Source organism: Anoplopoma fimbria, chromosome 20 (assembly GCF_027596085.1).
Source record: "Anoplopoma fimbria isolate UVic2021 breed Golden Eagle Sablefish chromosome 20, Afim_UVic_2022, whole genome shotgun sequence".
Lineage (NCBI taxonomy): Eukaryota > Metazoa > Chordata > Actinopteri > Perciformes > Anoplopomatidae > Anoplopoma > Anoplopoma fimbria.
The window spans coordinates 19,298,822-19,317,835 of record NC_072468.1 but is presented as its reverse complement, the minus strand read 5'-3'; the positions used below and the strand labels follow the sequence as shown (position 1 = coordinate 19,317,835).

General features: G+C 41.4%; 1 protein-coding gene across 1 annotated transcript; it reads left to right on the top strand.

Annotated features, from left to right (window-relative positions):
• Window positions 1-968: 968 nt before the first annotated feature.
• On the top strand, window positions 969-7,027 carry rps19 (ribosomal protein S19). Its single transcript, XM_054621475.1, has 6 exons — window positions 969-1,004; window positions 1,803-1,873; window positions 2,592-2,692; window positions 3,530-3,713; window positions 4,799-4,853; window positions 6,974-7,027. Exons 2-6 carry the CDS (start codon window positions 1,803-1,805, stop codon window positions 7,004-7,006), a joined length of 444 nt encoding a protein of 147 aa, XP_054477450.1. The 5' UTR covers window positions 969-1,004; the 3' UTR covers window positions 7,007-7,027.
• Window positions 7,028-19,014: the final 11,987 nt, after the last annotated feature.

The window sequence follows — 19,014 nt, the reverse complement described above, 5'->3', positions numbered from 1 at the left end:
GATGAGCACTGACAGTTTTATCTATGCATGGATCCGTGAAACAAAATAAGCAGACAACTATATTGCTTGGATACCTGCATGCCTTTAATCAATAATCAATAATCTACCTTTAGGCTTATACTCTACATTATCCGTGTTATTCCTGTGATCTTAGACAGATCTTTCAATAATACTCTCCAGTAAACAGAGAAATGTTTTACTGACAACTAGAGACGAAGCCTGGAGCCACTCCATTGAAAATCGGTTAAGCATTGAACTCTGCGTCCTCAAACTGTTCACTTCTTTTTTTTTTTAATGCAAATCAGCTTCATTGAACTGCAGCGCTGACAACTATGGCCTGGAGAATATATGTGCATATATATCTCCAAAAAAATCAACCAAACATATCATACTACAAATCATTCTCTCCCACGGTCTGCCAAGAGGGCCAAGCTCCAAGCACGGTACACTGAGACCAATTCAGCTCCACATAAACAAACCCACAGTAAAAATAAAATACAGAGAATAACAAAGTAACCTCTGCCTGCTGCAATTTTAAATACAGCTACAGAATGTTTGCTGTTTAATTGTGGAAGTGGGGACATGAGGGAAACAGGAAGGGGTAATACATATTACACAAGCAGAACCATAATTAGTTAACACTGTTTCATTAAGGGTTTCCTCTCTGTGTACCCTCAGTTTAAATATATCCTCATACTTGTCTCAAAATGAACATATTTCACTCTGATTTTCTAAATGCATATGTAAAAATCTAGATGTAACTATTCACGGTAATAACACAATAAAAGCTGTATTTCACTAAATGTGGGAGATTGTCATATTTGGTCTGTGCTGTGCCTCTCGTATTTTTGCCGTCTTATTTATAACCTCGACAAGAAATGCGATGAGCGGCAGCGATGCGAAAAACAACGCTCCAACTCTCGCGTAACAAAACGAGATTTGCCCGTTTTAACATCAGTCGGAAACCCCGTTCCATCCTCTTCCCTTCGCTGTCCACAAGCAAGGTAAAGCGCTAGAATTCCTCCTCGGTTATATGCCATTAAATTGCTTTAAAATATAAAGCATTTCCCCAGAAACGTGGTCATATAGTATATAAGGTACAGATTAACACATTGGCTTAGCTTTACGCGAGGTTGTTGGACATATTTATCTGTTTTTACAACAATTTTAACTGAATCGTCCGGTTATGCTGTAGCTCTGTTTGTAATGGCTGCCCCCATGCTACCGCGTTGAGGCCTGCTAGCTAGCGGGCTAGCTTCCTCCTCCCCCCGATTTAGCTTTGTATTTTTTTGCCGAAATGTAAAGTGAATGTGCACATTGCTAAAATGGATACATAGACATGGAAACGTTATTGTGAGCACAGTTAAGTGTTTATTAATTGCAAGTATTAACGACGAAATAGGGCTTAGCTCCGTTTAAGTTAGCTTGCTAATTAGCGCTTTACATCCCTGCAGCAAGGGACGCTACTACAGGCGTCGCGTGCTACTAAGATCCGCCACACACGTGTAGGCTGTACATGCTTGATGCTCGTGGTGTTTAATTGGCGTTCCCATTCTAATAATCACGTCAGTAGTTAATGAGAGTGGGTCAGTCGTGTCCACACATTTCACCCAGAAGAAACTATCCTTAAGCCACTCGCATGTCCCATTGACTCAGAACACGTTATCCCCTCCACACAGTGAGCAGCATCCCTTAAAACAAGAGAATAGTTGTAACGTCACTCATGAGTAATCCACGCAGTGTATTTCATTGTGTCAGTACTGTTTTAATGTCACTGAAAACGTGTCTCCCATCTTCTTCAGATGCCGGGTGTCACGGTGAAAGACGTCAACCAGCAGGAATTTGTCCGTGCCCTGTCGGCCTTCCTGAAGAAGTGAGTATAGTGTTTTCTACACACTTATTATTGTCATTGAGGCAACATTTTATATATGTAATTTTCTGTGGACTTGGTTTCACCAACATGTGAAGTTTAGTTGTATATTTAAGCCTGAAAATCCACCATAAGAGTTCAATTTTGTGACTGTGATATAATTAGTGATAAATAAACTAATATAGAAGTTTCGATATTGGATATACATTTCCTATTTCAGCCTGGTTGTCTTAAGAGAATTGGAATTGAATACTTTGACTATAACGTGGCTGAATAGTGTATCTAGAACAACAGTAATGTTAACCACAGCTCCGTACTGTCATATAAACTCAATATCTCATAGGCAACAAATCTGTCTATAAAATAGCCTGCATTAAGAGGCAGCTCAACAAAATAGCTTGTTTGTAACAATTTGCTAATAGCTGAGCTAGGCAGCTGTGCTTGTGTTAAAGTTGTGAATAAGACTGTGGAAAGAGCAGTTTAAATGCCACTCTTCCTCGTGTTTACATAATGTTCAAGATAGTTAAATGTGTTTTGATAAATGATTGGCTTTATACTTGCTTATATATGGCGTTATACTTTGGTAACAGTTGATAGTCACTTGACCTGGTTCACTTGACTGTCTGCTCTCTGTTCTGACTGTGCTGTGTATGTTGAGAGCTCCTCCACAGCCCGTCCTTTTGTTGTTTATTACATGCTGACACTTCACTCCTTTCTCCAGGTCAGGAAAGCTGAAGGTGCCTGACTGGGTGGACCTCGTCAAGCTGGGTAAGCACAAGGAGCTGGCCCCAAGTGATGAGAACTGGTTCTACATCAGAGCTGGTAAGTCTAAATATTTGCTTATTGATCCCACTGCCCCTTTAGTTTCATTGATGCTAGAAAGGCAAAGTTTTCTTTGGAAATATCCCAAGTTAGTATCAAGTTTTTATTCAGCAGAGCAGTGCATTTCACATGCTGGTGATTGAAGCTGATGCTTCCCCCTGAATTACCATTCATTTTATATCACTAAATGGATGTTAAGAAGTTTGTAGATTTCACATGCTGGTGGTGGCTGTCTTAATGCCGCGTGGGCTTATTTTGCTCAAAAAATGCCAGAACAATACCCAATTGAATGGTGGCCTTTTCAATCCCTTTCAATCTCTGGAATGACGGAAAGCCTATCCAAACAAAATACCACGATTTAACGGTTCACTCGTACACCACACTCATCCCTGGATATGTCTAGTCGTGCAAGTGGTTTTTGGGGTTTTAATTGCAGTTTTTTATTTCTGCTATTGAGATATGACACGTCCTAACTGCAGATGACAGTACTAGGGCTTTTATTCAAAAATATTTTTTCAATTCAGACGTTTTTAGATGTTGCTTGAAAAGCAAAAGATTTTCAAGGGAAGATCATTTTATGCCTGTGATTTTGATACCTTTTTTCTAAACGGTTAAGACTCTCACTGCTTGTTGATGTCCAAGTTGTTCAGTGTTTCTTTATCCTCCAATGCCTTGCTCATGAAATATGAAACTGCACTTCTTATTCCTGTCCTGATATCTCACCGTTGCTGCAAGCCCATTTACCCAAATAACTGTCTTACCACGTTGAGAAGGAACACTCGGAGCAACAGGTACTGACGGCCTTTCATAATAACTCCATCCCCTCTGCTCCCACAGCATCCACAGTCCGCCATCTGTACCTCCGTGGAGGTGCTGGTGTTGGGTCCATGACCAAGATCTATGGAAGTCGTCAGAGGAACGGTGTGTGCCCTGCCCATTACAGTGTAGGATCCAAGAACGTGGCTCGCAAGGTGCTGCAGGCCCTCGAGCTGCTCAAGATGATTGAGAAGGATCCCAATGGGTGAGTGTCTCTATTGACTGTATCCACTAAATAGGATCTTACATTAAAAACGTGTCATTTTAATTATTAATTTGTTGCAAGTAGTTTAAGTGTCAATGAAGTGTTTCAGACACACCGTTGTGTTCAACATTTCCTTGAAGATGTTTTGTTTTAATCTGAGTCTTGTATCTATTACCAAGCCAAATTCCTTCTATGTGCAACATGCTGCCGAATAAAATGTTTCTGATTATGGCTGCAACAATGATTACATTTAAAACTATTATAAAGATGGTTGGCAGTTAATTTCATATTTGATAAATTGGGCTACGTTATGATGTACGACACAGACTAGCAAAGTCTCAGTCAAAGACAAAACAGACGAAAGGTATTTCTGTCTGTTAGTTTTTAATTAAACCTGTAATCATGCATATAATTTATTTGTTGTAAAAGAACGTTTTTAAACAAAAGGATAGGTTTCATTTTTAAAATGCAAGAATCAATATTCTCCTTTGATTTAGCGTCATAAACAACAGATTATCACAATAGTTGTTGATTAGTATTTATAATTTTGGTGTATATTAGTTGGCACATGCATTATGAGGTGGGTTATTTGGGCTTATGTGGGCATGGAGTAGTTGACACCCTACTCTAAACATGCAGTCACTCATTCTGGCAATACCACCATTTTCATTTTTGCAGAACCATTATGTTAAACGGGCCCATTAATGTAATGTTGGTGACTGTTACTTCTCTAAATTCATAAGCTTGAATTTTCTGAGAGTCTGCAGTAAAATTTAATCTCACTATCAGGATTGATTGGCTTGGTTTTTATTCAGTTAAAGTGGGCAGGAAAATGAGATTCCATTTAGAATTGCTCTTGTTTCAAGGTTGATAATGAGCAATTTTTGCAAACGTGTATGGCTGCTTTATTGATATGTGGCTTTTCCTGACTTTAATACTGTGGTCAATGTGGCGTTCAGTAGTTATTGAAGATGTAAGCATTTTTGCATTGACTTTTGCCCGAGTTATGTAGCTCGAAGTATTCGATTATGTTCCCTCATTTTCCTGTTTCTAAATTTTTTTTTGTGGTTCTCTATTCCTCTCAGTGGTCGCAGACTTACCGCCCAGGGAACCAGAGACCTGGATAGAATTGCTGGCCAGGTGAGAAACTAACTCCACTTCACTAATTATGCTGAACTTTAAAAAAAGTGACTTTATTATGTTGGTACTTAGGTTTTTGATAAAGTTTGTGTCAAATCATACATGGAGGCAAAACTTTTCCTATTTTAGTTTTTTAATAATTTGGTTAGTATGCATGTCATGGATAGACTTTAACTGAGAGAACCATGTGCCGATCAGTAGATGCAGTGTACTGATCAAAGTACATATAAAATGACTAAATTAAATGCAATTACATTTGTTATAGTGTACCCAAAACATATGAAGGTGTCTCTTACTATTATGTGAATTTATACATACAGTAGTATGTCTAACATTTCCTGTGATGTCAAAATGCCTGACAAACTAAGCATGACTGAAACACTGGGTGACCGAAAACAATGGGAAGTGTAGAATCTGGTTGTCAAAGACAAATTTTAAAAGCTGTTTATTACCCAAGGACAATGTCATTCAGAGTTTGTGCGTCTGAAACGAGACAATCCATTTACTGATCTGTATGAATACTAATGAGCGATATCTGCTCTGATATGTTTGGTAATACACTGAACCTGTAGCTTGCTTTAAATCCTGACACGCAAACTGTATTGTGTTTAGTTGTAACACATAACTGATATCCTGTCCTGTTACACCTTCACCGTGCCACTACTTTGCTTTCAGTTCAACCTACGGTTTACCAAAAGAAAACAAATATCAAATCGTGCCAAAGTAACTCCATTTAAGAGAACAACCCGGTTCTTAAAAGCCAGTTATGTGTTGTCTGATTGTGGCCTTAATGTGCCATCATGACAGTTGCAGTAAGAGCATTTCCTAAATGCTGCTGAGGTCTGTAGAAATGGAAAAGACAATTTTCCTCTGGTGGCTGAGAATTAAATGCCACCAGACCCTTCTCATCTCTGCCTAGTCCTGTCTATACTTGTTTCCTACTGTCTCAATAATGAAAAACACAAAGGAGAGTTGACTTGCCACTGCTTTAAAATAGTAACTATTGTGCTGTGGAGTTTTAGTATGTATGCTACTGCCTGGTCTAAACTACTGCTAGAATTTAAATGCTCCAGTATCAAGCTCCTGAGCTGTTGAAAGAATATCATCGCAGCGTGATTCTGGCCATGCAAAGGTTGTTTTTTAGTGACTGTGTGTCACACTGGCATTTCATGTGACGCTAAGACTCACTCCGGGCTGCGCCCTAAGCGTGTGTGATCACAGAAATGCCATCCCTTTGCTTTGATGCGACACCTTGTCTGTTATGGGAGTACACAGCCCCAGTGTCACTTCGGCATGCAAGGCTTTTTTTTTTTTTTAAACCACTTGTCCTTGGGCAAATTTTCCTCTGCCAGCCAAGAGTTATGTGTCTTGTGTGGCACGCTTCTGGCGTTGTTTGTTCGCCTTCACTTAAAAACAAATCGCAGTTGGGTCTTGTCAAAACTCAGCAGAGAGGCAGCAGTGTTGTGATAATCCAAGGGTAAAGGGGGTGAACATGTGCAGGGAATTTCATGCTTGGCAAGTTCGCCGTATGGCACCAGTTTTCTCCTTGTTTACCCATGCTAATGAGCAGTATGCAGATGAGCAGACCTGGGCCCAGCCCCGCCTACCTGCTACACAAACTGGGCCAAAGCATGTTGATGTGGCTCCGCTACCTCCTTAAGAATCCCCCTTCTGTGTGATTAATTTCTAATGGCTTTTTTAAGAAACTGATGGTTTTTTCTCTTGAAAGCGAGGTTTCTGCATGTAATTGTAGAAGAATTCTTGGCAGCAACAAAAACAGAAAACAGTCAATCCTCCAAACTCAAGTCCCCATGAAATTGCATTTCGATAGCATCTTACTTCCTTAAGTTGCACCATTCCTGTTAAAACTCAATATTGGGGTAAGAAATTTCTAGGTAAAAAGGAATATTAAGCAGATGGGAAGTTTCATTTGATCGCGATTTGAAACTAGTTTAAATAGTTTTCACTATCTATGGCATTAAATAGAAAATAAAATTAAAATTCCAGTAATTGGATTTTGTATTGAAGACAAAACAGCTTTCAAAGGCGCTGCAACACCTCGTCTGCTCTTGGACTTAATTTTCCTGAATATTTCTCATGATGTTTTTGTTTTTCCACAGGTCGCAGCTGCAAACAAGAAAATTGTTCAATAAATCTTTTTGGAGAAAGTCAAACACTGTGTGCTCTTTGTTTTTAACACATGTGAACAATGAAGATGAACCTCACGCCATTAACGGTCTGCTCTGTATATTTGAAGTATTCTCTTCACCTTGTCTGACCAAAAAATTGCTTGATTGGCTCTATGGCCTCATATTTCACGCCGTTGTTCGAGTTAAGCCAATTTTACTTGCAAGGGAGGGAAAATGTAGAAGGCCGAGTTGGTTGACCTATTTTCCGCTAAAGTACGAACACTTGAAATTGAGCTAGATGGAGTAAAAGCAAGCTACTGCATCAAATTATCCTTAGCTGGGGGCTGTCCAAGTGGTTTAAATAGACCGTTTATTAGCCACAAAAACAATGCCAACTAATGTTATTAGTTGAAAAGCCAGCAAATGACCACTGGTTGCAGTTTCATATCCTCTCCGCAGCAAAAAGCTCACTGCAGGGTGCAGTTTCATTAAGCGGTTTCCACAGCTCCCAGGAAGCCTTTTCAGTCGCAGCAAAGCCTCATCAGTGGCCAGACCCTCCACCACAATACCCACAGCTTCCATATTAAGCTTTTGTCCTGCAACTGTGTTCATGTATCAGATGTGGTCTAAGATTGCTCTGTGATACCGTGACAACCAAGGAAAAGAGTTAATAAAGGCAGATGATTAAATACCCTTAAGCAACAGAGTTGACAGCGCAATAGCTAAGGAATGATGTCATAATTTGGCAGCTTAATTCAGGGCCACAGTGCCACCTAGAGACAGAAACGCCCAACAACAGGTTCTTTAATCAACTTGACAATAATGGGATTAAAAAACCCCCCCACCATTTTCACCATCACTGCCAAGATAATTGTGATATTAAAAAAATAGGGTCACAAGAAAGTAACTTAGTCTGTGTGGGTGATGTGTTACTCATTAACTAAGTCTTTACTGCTACTTAAGAAACATTAATTTGTCTCATTAAAGAAGCTTAAATAGTGAAAGTGAGTCCATAGTTTAATCTAAAATATTTTCTTAAATGTTAAATCTTAAATTCCAGTTTGGTCGAGTTAATAAAATGTCTTGAGCCTTTCTGAGTGGATGCACTTTTATGTTCTGTTGCCCAAAGTTCAATCAGTGAGAGCTTTTGACTCATTTAATTTGGCGGTGCTTCTGAAATCCTGCAGAGGGTGCCAAAGCCTATAGAATATCTATCATGACTATATATGCACTTTGGGGCCGATGGCCTCTGAGGTGCCCGCTCATGTACTTAAAGTAGCAGCACTTCTTTATCTAACGCACCAGCTTTTTTCTAAGGAAATGTAAAAGTCAGTTATTAAAGATAAGACTTGTTTTAATACTAAGGAGGCTGACTTGAATTTCTACTATCTGCTGTTTACACAATTTATTTTTTTAGCTTCATTATGCGCCTGATACAACTCTTCAACTTGTGTTTATTGTAGCAGCTTTGGGAGCTTTCCACAGAGATATGTAATGCGTTGGGCCCAATGACTAAAACATCCAATCTGTTTCCTATCATTTTCAAGTGGAGCTTCATGTGCCGGGCTTCTTTTTTCTTTTCTTTTTTTCTGTTTCTCAGCTAGCCTTGGGGCAACAAAACTACAAGCGCAACCAAATAAGAAGGGGGGGGGGAGAGAGAAAGAACAGTGTTAATGTATGTGTCCCCTTTGCTGAAATACAGATTGCGTTTATGTGTCGACTCAATACATGTTGAGATTTGAAAAACAATAACCAGAAGGCACTGTTTACCAAGGAGCTGGGCTGTTGTACAAAGTGTGTGTGTGTGTGTGTGTGTGTGTGTGTGTGTGTGTGTGTGTGTGTGTGTGTGTGTGTGTGTGTGTGTGTGTGTGTGTGTGTGTGTGTGTGTGTGTCCTGTGTTGCTACATATCGTGTGTTGCAGATCCCTGGACAATGAGCCTGCTGTGTTTGCCGGTCTGTGTGCACTGTACACACAACGCAGCGTGGAGAGCACACGGCTGTCTCAAGTTTTTATTGATTTATATGTCAATCACCATAACATCTGCAATTATTCTGCACGTCTATCAGGAAATATTAATCTAGTCTTTTTATAAACCCCCCCCTCTCTCACTCATCTCTATCTCTGTCCACCCTTCTTTTTTTCTTTTTTTCTCCATTCGATAAAACCAGCTGTTCCTGAACACCTGAGCCCATAGTCTCTCCCTCTTCTCCTGGCCCATCCCTCCCTCCCTCCCTCCCTTTTTCTCCTCTTGATGATCCCTCTTTTTCTTCTCCCCTTTAATTTGGAAGAGAGGGAAGTATAAACATGTCCTTGAGCGTTTGAGAGAAATGTGTGGAATCCATCAGAGGAGGTCTGCCGTGTTTGTTCGCTCTGTTTCGACTGCATGTGTGTGTGTGTGTGTGTGTGTGTGCGCGCATCGCCTGTGTGTGCTTCATGCAGCCATATTTTTGTATTAATAGGATTTCAGCTCCCGTCAGTCAACTTGTTTTTGCACCGATTTGTCATTGTGTGCAGCGTAATTATCAGCAGGCTGCACTGTGGGCAATTAATGCTGCGGAACAATTACCACGTTAACAAATACACATCCAAGTGGTGTGTGTGTGTGTGTGTGTGTGTGTGTGTGTGTGTGCTGTGTGTGTGTGTGTGTGTGTGTAGGTGGCTACACCTACTCACGCTCCCGATGCTTTGGCAGCTCAGCTTGATCACACTGAGAGTGGATGCGGACCTGCCTCTCACCTCCTCGGGGCTGGAAACAGCAGATAACTAAGAAATGTCTCTGCTGCACAAGTCTCTCTAAAATAGAACCACTATCAGGAGAGCTTTCTACACACACACACACACACACACACACACACACACACACACACACACACACACACACACACACACACAACCCACAGCTAAATGCCCTCTGGCATGTTTTCCCCCAGAAGACAAGACACCTCAGAAAGTTTCCCAGCATTCCCAGTCTCTGGCATATTGCATTAACTGGGGTTTTTTTTTTTTTTTCTGGGGAAAGTTGGCACTGAGCCCACAGAAAACTCTCCTTCTTAGCCCCGATAATATCAGCCCTTCCTCTCACACAACACAATGCTTTTCTCAAAAACGACATTTCTTTCTTACCAAAACCACGATCCTTTGTTTGCGTTTAGTTTTTTTAAATACATTCACAACCTCCGTATCCTTCAGTTTTCTGTCACGATCATTTTTTTTGTACAGATCACAGTGAGCTCTGGGATTTATTTCTAGTCCTGTAGCACAACTTCAGCCTTCATTTTGTCTTATTGTACAAGCCAGCGGTTAAACCAACAGAGGTGCTGCGGGTTAGAGGCCTCGCCTGGTGTGTTGATGCTGTTTGGGGCCGAAGGGTCAGCTCTAGTCTGCAAGAATTTGTTTATAGAAATTAGTCGGAGGCCAGAAGGTCAGTGGTGTTGTTGTAGCAGAGAGCCGAGCTGCTGTCCTCTGCACAACGAGTCTGCAAGTGAGAAAACTCCTCCGCAAAAAAAAAAAACAAAAAAAAAAGCCTGGTTTACACACTCGTCTGTCCCAGTGGGTTGGGTTTTAAAAGCTGATTGATGGATGGGTTTGTTTTTGTGTGTGTGTCTGCACGAATGAATCTCTTTGACCTTGTTGACTTCCTGGATGGTTTAATGGTTTCATATACATCTGTCCACTGTATGTGTGTGTTGCTGCTCTTCTGTGTGCTGTCAGCGCTAATCCCTCCTCCTCTGTTTGGCCCGAGAGCAGGTGGTGTAAACATGCGATGTGCCGCTCAGCCTGCCTGGCACCACAGGGCGCTGAAGCCCGGCCCCTCAGCAGGTGTGTGTGTAGGCGAAACACCAACCATGTGTCAGTGACTTTTGGGTCTCTGTGTGTGTGTGTGTGTGTGTGTGTGTGTGTGTGTGTGTGTAGCTTGTGGATCTGAATCCCCTCCACCTGTCACAGAGGGTGGGGTGCAAAGGGAGGATGACGGGGCACAGAACAGATGCGGTCTACAAAGCCAGCCCAACTCACTGAATTGCACAGTGTGTCATCTGTGTGTGTGTGTGTGTGTGTGTGTGTGTGTGTGTGTAGGCCATATTACTTCTATGATGTGGCTGTGCTCGTGTGCACGCGCATTCAGATCAGAGCTTTCAAGTCATTCACACTTTGATGCCGCGGCCCGGCGCTTTCTTCAGCCCAGAACAAAGGGGTGACGGAGGGAGACAGCGAGACACCGAATGGCTGTGGAGATAGTTGACACAGTGACAGACTCAGATACCAGGAAGTGTGTGTTTGTGTTTGTGTTTGTAGTTCTGTGCTTCATCGCAGTCCGGCCCTGTCTATCTGAGGAGGAGGGAGGAGAAATCTCCAAAGAAAATACCAAAGAAGAGAGTGTCCGAAACTGTTGAGGCCATGTATGAACTCCACCCAACAGAGCAGCCTCAGCTCACTCGGATCCTCCTCAGCATGCTCCGTCTACAATGATTAGATGAACTAACCTTGAACTCCGTGGCCTTTCATGTCATGTTGGATTTACTGTAAACACGAGCACTTGTCTGGAAAACTGTTCACTTCAGGCTGGAGAAAATGAGATATATTGTAGGATATATTTAACTTGCGATAGGTTGGTGTTACAAGATCGTAGAATCGACTGAAATACATACATTTACATTGAGTTATTAAATCCAAAATGATCAGCTATTGCTCTATTTACAACAAAAAAACAAGCAATGTCTACAGCAATGTGCAAAAATGGTTCGTACATGGTGTGAAAATGTCAAAGTTGTAGCAGTGATAAGTCATTTAATTGATTTACTTCCACAGTAATCTGAAACACCAGACTAAGACTTGGTGAGTTGGTGTGGACGAGACACTAGACCTCTCTGAGTGTTTAAAATCCCTTAAACATTAGTGCTTACTAATGTAGTTCGTAACCAAAAATTACAGTTGAAGCACAAACAAATTGTTTTATTCCCACAGTGCAAAGCAACAACTTTGGTGATCTTCATTTTTTTTTTCTCGCAAAAAGCCACAAACATGTCAAAGTTTTGAATTTATCTTGTCAAAAATCTCAACATCTACTTTATGAATTGTCCATGTGTCCTGCTGGCTTTGGTGACCTTTGTTGACCTTTTCCTCTCGGGTCACCATTAGGTTGACCTTGTAAATTCTTTGCTGAAATATCTTGAAGATTGGATCGCTGTGAAATATGGTACACAGATTCATAGTCCCCAGGGGATTCATTATAATGACTTTGACCCCCTGAATTTTTCACCTAATGCCACCATCTGGTCACTTTTAGAGTTTAGGTTTATGAATTCATAACTGCAAAATTCAAGACACAATCTATACTTTGCGTTATGGTGGCAATGAGCACATTTTTTTTGCAACTTTACATGCTAACATGCTAAACCAACATGATCAGCATTATACATGCTACACATCAACATGCATTGCAAGCATGTCAGTGTGTTGAAGCACAGACTGACAGAAGTGATGTGCATGACTGTAGACTTTAAGGGTTCCCGCTGCAGATTCCATACTTTCTTTCTTCCTTCAGTACGTTCTGCAGCCGCCCTCACAAAGTACGCACTGTTGCATGCAGCGTGCGTACAATCGCGACATAACTACTTGGTCATAAGATTATGCTTTGAACTTTGACCTTCTCTTGCCTTTACATCCAGGGGCCTTCTATTAATGAGTCTGTGCTCTCTTAGCGGTACAGCTGATGTGAGGTTTCTTCCTCTGTGCAAAGGATTGTGGGTCAGAATAACCTAAAAAGCATGCTGACTTGCATATCACAAAGTGCGACTTGATGCTGTAGAACAGTGGTTCTCAAATGGGGGTACGTGAAGGCACTCCGGGGGGGTACGTGAGATTGTTAAAAAATATATTTAAAATTAGCATCCATTCAAAAATCCTTTAAAAATAGTTATTTAATAAATATTCAATGAAATATAAGTGTAAGTTCATAAACTGAATTCAATGCAACAATGCAATCGTCAGTGTTGACAGTTTAATAAATCAGACACTGATGGCAAAGCGCTTAGGATTACATCTTTTTTTTCAACCAAAAATGCTTTGCGCTGGTTAGGGGGTACTTGGCTGAAAAACTATTTCACAGGGGGGTACATCACTGAAAAAAGGTTGAGAACCACTGCTGTAGAACAACCTGGTAATTTTGGCATACTGCATTTGACTTACCGTATTTTCCGCACTATAGGGCGCACTGGATTATAAGGCGCACTGTCAATGAATGGTCTATTTTCGATCTTTTTTCATATATAAGGCGCACCGGACTATAAGGCGCATTAAGCGAAACAAAACAGTCAGTCAGTCAAACTTCCTCCACTTCCTACCATTGATTCATTAACGTTGAATTCTCCTGCAGCTGCTCTATCCCCATGTTCTACTGCGTGACTGACAGCCTTGAGTTTGAAGTCCGCGTCGTAAGCGTGTCTCTTGACAGGAGCCATGTTGGGTCCTTATACACTGTAATATTATGGTGAAGCACAGTATGTATTACTCCGCGACGCTCCTGACTACGGTGGCCGTGATGCTGCTGCGGTGCGGCTTTGTAGTTTACTAAGTCTACTAAAACATGTTGACAGAGCGCCGTGTACCACACAAAACCGCTTCGAGGTCAGTAAGCACAACCAGAATTAATCCATATATAAGGCGCTCCGGATTATAAGGCGCACTGTCGTTTTTTGAGAAAATTAAAGGCTTTTAAGTGCGCCTTATAGTGCGGAAAATACGGTACTATTATTTTGGGACATATCAAAGATGGTTTTTTTCTGGTATATTTAATAGTATGGTAGTTCATTCAACCTTGTTTCATTCAACATACCCACGTTTTTTTGAGACTTGATTATCAGTAAAACAAGAAAACTTTCTCTGACTTCTCATTCTCTCATCTTGTTTCCCCTCCATGACTCTCTCTCCTCCAATCTAAACAACCCCTCTCACTCTCACTTCATCGCTCTAATGGATTTGCTCCTTCAGTCTTGCTATTGTTTGCCTCAGTTCCCCCTCTTCCTGCTATCTTCCTTCCCCTCTTCCCCTTCACGCTTTATCCCTTACTACCATTACTGCCCTCTTGCCCTTCCCCCCAGCCTTACCATTCGTTATCAGGGCTAAATCCTCTGAGCCTCTGGCATCGCCTTCGTGTCGTGCTTTGCCTCGACTAAAGAGGTTTCTATGCTTTCTACGAATCCCTGCACCTCTTAAAGTCGTATCTCACACAGAATCCAATGAAGATGAAGTTGTTTTCTCTGGATATAATCAAAGAATGGGGATAAATCATGAATGCATTAACGGCAGTACATGGAAAGCGAGCGTAAACAGAGTTGATTGGCCAGTGTAATCAGTAAAATGGGTGTCACAGAAGGGATATTTTGGGAATTGTTCATTCAGAATGGATCAGCTCACATTTAATAACTAACAGGGACATCTTTCTTTGAAGTTAATCATATGAAGATGTGATTATTAGCTCTGGTTTTTGTAGTTTTGGACAGTTCTGAAAGCATTGTACTCATGGAACATGGCTATAGTGACATCCAGCAAGGACAGGAAACACGATCAGACAGGTTTTGATAAAAGCCAGTACATGTACTGCAGTACTGTACTCAATTCAAATGTTGAGACGCTTGTACTTGAGAGACAAATGTTTGACTTTATACCGCACTACAATGATGTCAGCTGGAGTTTATTTGCAGATTAAGATAAAAAAAATGGAAAATATATGATCATTTTATTAAATATAATGCACTGTTAATATTTTACAGCCTAACAGTTGATAAAGAGTCTTTGTTTAGACCAGCTACAGCTTAAAATGCTTCACACACAGCGATATTTCAGTAAAAGTAAATAATGACACATAGAGCTTCCGATGAGCATGTTTACTTCTGATACTTTATTAACTGCAGAGCTGCTTTTAAAAGCTTCATATTTTATTCACCCACAGTTCCTCGACAAAACATTTCCTGAGAATCTTCTTCCACGAATGGAGTGGATTTGTTTTTTCATTTTGCTGATAATTCTTTGTTTGTACTGTGAAAAATACCTATGTTAAAAGCATAAAAGCGTCTGCTAAATGACTGTAATGTAATGAATTGGGACTAGTGATTAAGTATTCTTTTTTACCTTGAGCTTCACCATTGCCAACAGTTTAGCGGTATTAAATAAATCACTTTATATGGAGGTGAAACACAAAGTGCACTCAAAATATTCTGTCACTGCACATGAAAACCATGTTTGAGCTGCAAGAACAAGTACAGGCGGTAAAATACAGCAGAAAGTCTGTGTTTAAACTGTGATATTCTAGTAACCACTTTACCATTTGCTTGTTTCTCCTCTTCAATTTAAACTAACCTTTGAGCTCTCTTACTGCGCTCGTCTCTTAGACTCTTGGGCTTTTTTTTTTCTCACCGATATTCCCACATTCCATCTAAATCTATATATAACACCTACAGTCCCTCATTACATGCATGGTGCCTGTGTGTGTGTGTGTGAGAATAGCTTCAGTGTGACTCTCTCGTGACTTTCTAACCTGTTTCTTAATTGAATTTTGGGGAGTAACGAGATGAAGCCGTAGGGACTCGGCAGCGTGCCACCGCATACTACGAGATTGGCTGTAGATACTGTGCATTTGCTATTTGCTGGACTTTCATTCATGACACCAGACCCAGGTGTGCTGTTTGTATGTGTACACATGTGAGTGGGCGAGTGTGTGTCTGTGGGTGCAGAGGTCAGGGAACTCATTTTCAGGCTTGTCTCTTATACACTGTGACCTCCACGTCTCCATCCAAGGTCCTCTCCCCTCCCTAGGGACAACCATACCCTTATTTTTCTCTCAACAACCACACCGTCTGGATGTCTACTTCTCCTGTGTCTGCTCATTTTCCATTTCCACATTCCTACCCTACTTTACTACTTCTATATTCATACTCCTACTTGCCATTTCATTCTTATCATCTTCCTTTCACTTCACTGATTTTCTTATCCCCTCACTGGCTCACATGTCTCTGTATTTTTCTATTTTTCTTTTCTTTGCCACTCGTTTGACGCACACTATTATTTAATAGATACATGACCTTGGACTCAGGAAACCTTCAGTCTGTCAATGGGCTTTTTGTTTTGGTATCTTCCCCTCCCTGAAGAGATAAACTAGCCAATCCTTCGCTGTTGTCAATGGGCTACTGTGTTCCTAGCACACTCATTTATGTGTGTGTTTTTTGAGGCAGAGAAAAACTTAGACACTGCCTGTGTAAGTGTGTGTGTGTGTGTGTGTGTGTGTGTGAGCGGTGCGGCTGAGAGGTGAGGTTGTTAGCAGAAATCGTATTAACTTCTGAGCTGCTTTCAAATCTTCCTCTTCTCTTTATCCACAGTTCTTCGGCAAAACCTTTCCTGAGAATCTTCTTTTTCCACGAATAAGTGGATTTTTCAACAACAACAAAAAAAAGTGCTAATGCAGCAGATTTGCACATTTGGCAAAAAAATAAACATTTTTCATTTTCACATAATGAGACCAGAGACGGTATTTTGCAAATGATGCTGGTTTTGTGAGCCGTGATTAGGCGCCCTATGGGACCTGTTGGATTCATGACTTCGGGGGTTGGAGGGAAAGCTGGAGACCAAACGCAGCATTTGACCCGCCGACAACGAGTCAAAGCAATCACGCTGTTCCTCCATGGAAATCCCAGGGACACCACAGGGACCCATCTTCTGAGAGGGCATTTAATTTGACGACCGGGGTCCTGAGGTTTGGTACAACATTAGGATAACATTATGCACTAGCCTCTGGGCCTGCTGAATACAGGCAGGCAGCAAATCACGGGGTCATGCCTCTCTGGGTCCTGATAGAGAAATTGTTCTCCTGGTTTCTCTCCCGTCTCATTTTCTCTTCTCATTATTTCATTTTTCATTTTCCATTACACAGTTTATTCTCCCCCCCCCCCCCCTCTCTCCATCTCTCTCTCTCTCTCTCTCTCTCTCTCTCGTCTTTTTCCCCATCTGGCTGTTCCAGCTGAGGTCAAAACCCACCACTCTGCTGTGGCACCAGGACAGGAATCTCATGAATAGCAATGTACCAAACTGGCGAACCCCCCTGACATTTGGAAAAGTGTGCGTAATACTGAAGTTCATTTCAATATTTTGATTATTATGTAAAGAGAACTTTATTTAAAAAAAACAATATATTTCTCATTTTCCCATCATAATACCTTTCAGCTGGTTTTTTTACTTCTCTGGTTGTTTTCTCAGAGTTCAAAGTCCCAAGTGTGCTGGAAGTTCCAATATCATTCAGACAAACCTTGAATTCAGAAGTCAGGCATATATATCTGTGCTTTTTCAACACCAGTGTACAGCGTTACACTGTTCATCTCTTTCAGCCGCTGTCTGTCTGCCTTTACGAAACCTACTGAAGTTCAAGGTCTGGCCCTCTCAAAGGTCAGCCTGAGTTTATTCACATGAATCTTGTCTGGTCCATTAGAGCTTGTGTGTGTGTGTGTGTGTGTGTGTGTGTGTGTGTGTGTGTGTGTGTGTGTGTGTGTGTGTGTGTGTGTGTGTGTGTGTGTGTGTGTGTGTGTGTGTGTGTGTGTGTGTGTGTGTGTGTGTGTGTGTGTGTGTGTGTGTGTGTGTTGTTGGGCACCTTTGTGTCTGAGAAAGAACACTAGGTGCCTTTGAGACGGTCTTGATTTAGTTTTACACCATTTTGAATCCCTTCCAGAGTAGATTATTCCACTTCGTCTGTCTTCTCTATCCTCTACTTTTGCCCAAAATGATTTTTGGCGTCTCTCTTCTTCTTTTCTCTCCACATTTCCTCTCTCCCTCTCTCCTGACTTTGTTGCTGCCTCACTCTGCTTCCTACATTTTCCCTCTTAGCCACCATCATACACCCACCCACCCACGTTCCTTTTTCTCTCTCCTTCTACTCAGCTGGTGGGCCAGCCAGGAGGCAGTGCACGCCGTTTGAGGAGTGTAATCTGCTCTTTCTCCCACTCCCATTTCCATTTCAATCCTCTGTTCACAGCTGGAACCAAGGCGCTCTGCATGCAGATGAGCGAGAGGTGACTTTTTCCAGAATGTTCATTCAGACAAGAGATGGGCAGGAGAGGCGGAGGAGGAAGAGGAAGAGAGGGGGGGGGCAGCGGAGGTAGGAGAAAATAAAGATTATGTATTGAAGCAGAGCACCAGTTGCTGACGGAGGGAAATCGTTCAATTCAACTTCATTGTCATTCAACCTTACAGAAGTGCACAGGGAGAGATGAATCCCCTTAGAGGGTCACGACAGCCTGAAAAAAAAAAAGTACAAAAACAAGACAAAACGCAGTCCATCAATCAAACGACAGGTCACGGCAAAGCAAAGTAGTGTAAAGCAGAACTGTGCTGCTGCAACAAAAGTCAAAAGCTGGCTGTGTGTCAGATGAAAGAGCGGTTTGGATTGTGTCAGAAGAAATATAGCAGTGTAGACTCAGAATTTATCTACAGTTATTTTGAGATTCAAATACCACACATTGTCATCACAGTATTTTTTTGAAAACATGTAGATGATGTCATGATTTTGACCACTTAATGATTCAATTTTTTTTTTCGTGGCGAAGAAATATAACAATGTGCCCTTTGTGTGAATTGAAAATCTGATTGCAATAATTAAACGTAGATGAAAAGTATCGAAAATGTTGTGAAAAACATGGAGGACATTTTGAGCCCTGTGTTCTTTGTAATTCAAAGCGCTTAGAAGCTCTAACCTCCCCCACGATTACTTTTGAATAATCAATTCTGTACAGAATTACACAAAGCTGACTCACATTGACTCGTGAGCAATAACGTCAATAATCCAAAGAGAAAAGATTCAGTTTCATACCCTTCCTGCTCGTGTGCCTTATGACACATTCTGATCAGAGAGGATCTCTGTTCATTTCTGCCAGCGGTCAAATGCTTCGTCAGCCTCGCTCATATCCTGACAGTGATGACAAATGGCCACAAGCTCATCGAGGCCCTCGCTGATGACATCAGAGTTCTGTTTAGCGGCAGAAGCTGAGTCATA

Excerpts from the sequence above, each read along its gene's own strand:
- rps19 (XM_054621475.1), top strand. The coding sequence starts at position 1,803 with ATGCCGGGTGTCACGGTGAAAGACGTCAACCAGCAGGAATTTGTCCGT. Across the intron at positions 3,714-4,798 it reads ATTGAGAAGGATCCCAATGG|TGGTCGCAGACTTACCGCCC; the intron begins GTGAGTGTCTCT and ends TATTCCTCTCAG. Across the intron at positions 4,854-6,973 it reads TGGATAGAATTGCTGGCCAG|GTCGCAGCTGCAAACAAGAA; the intron begins GTGAGAAACTAA and ends GTTTTTCCACAG.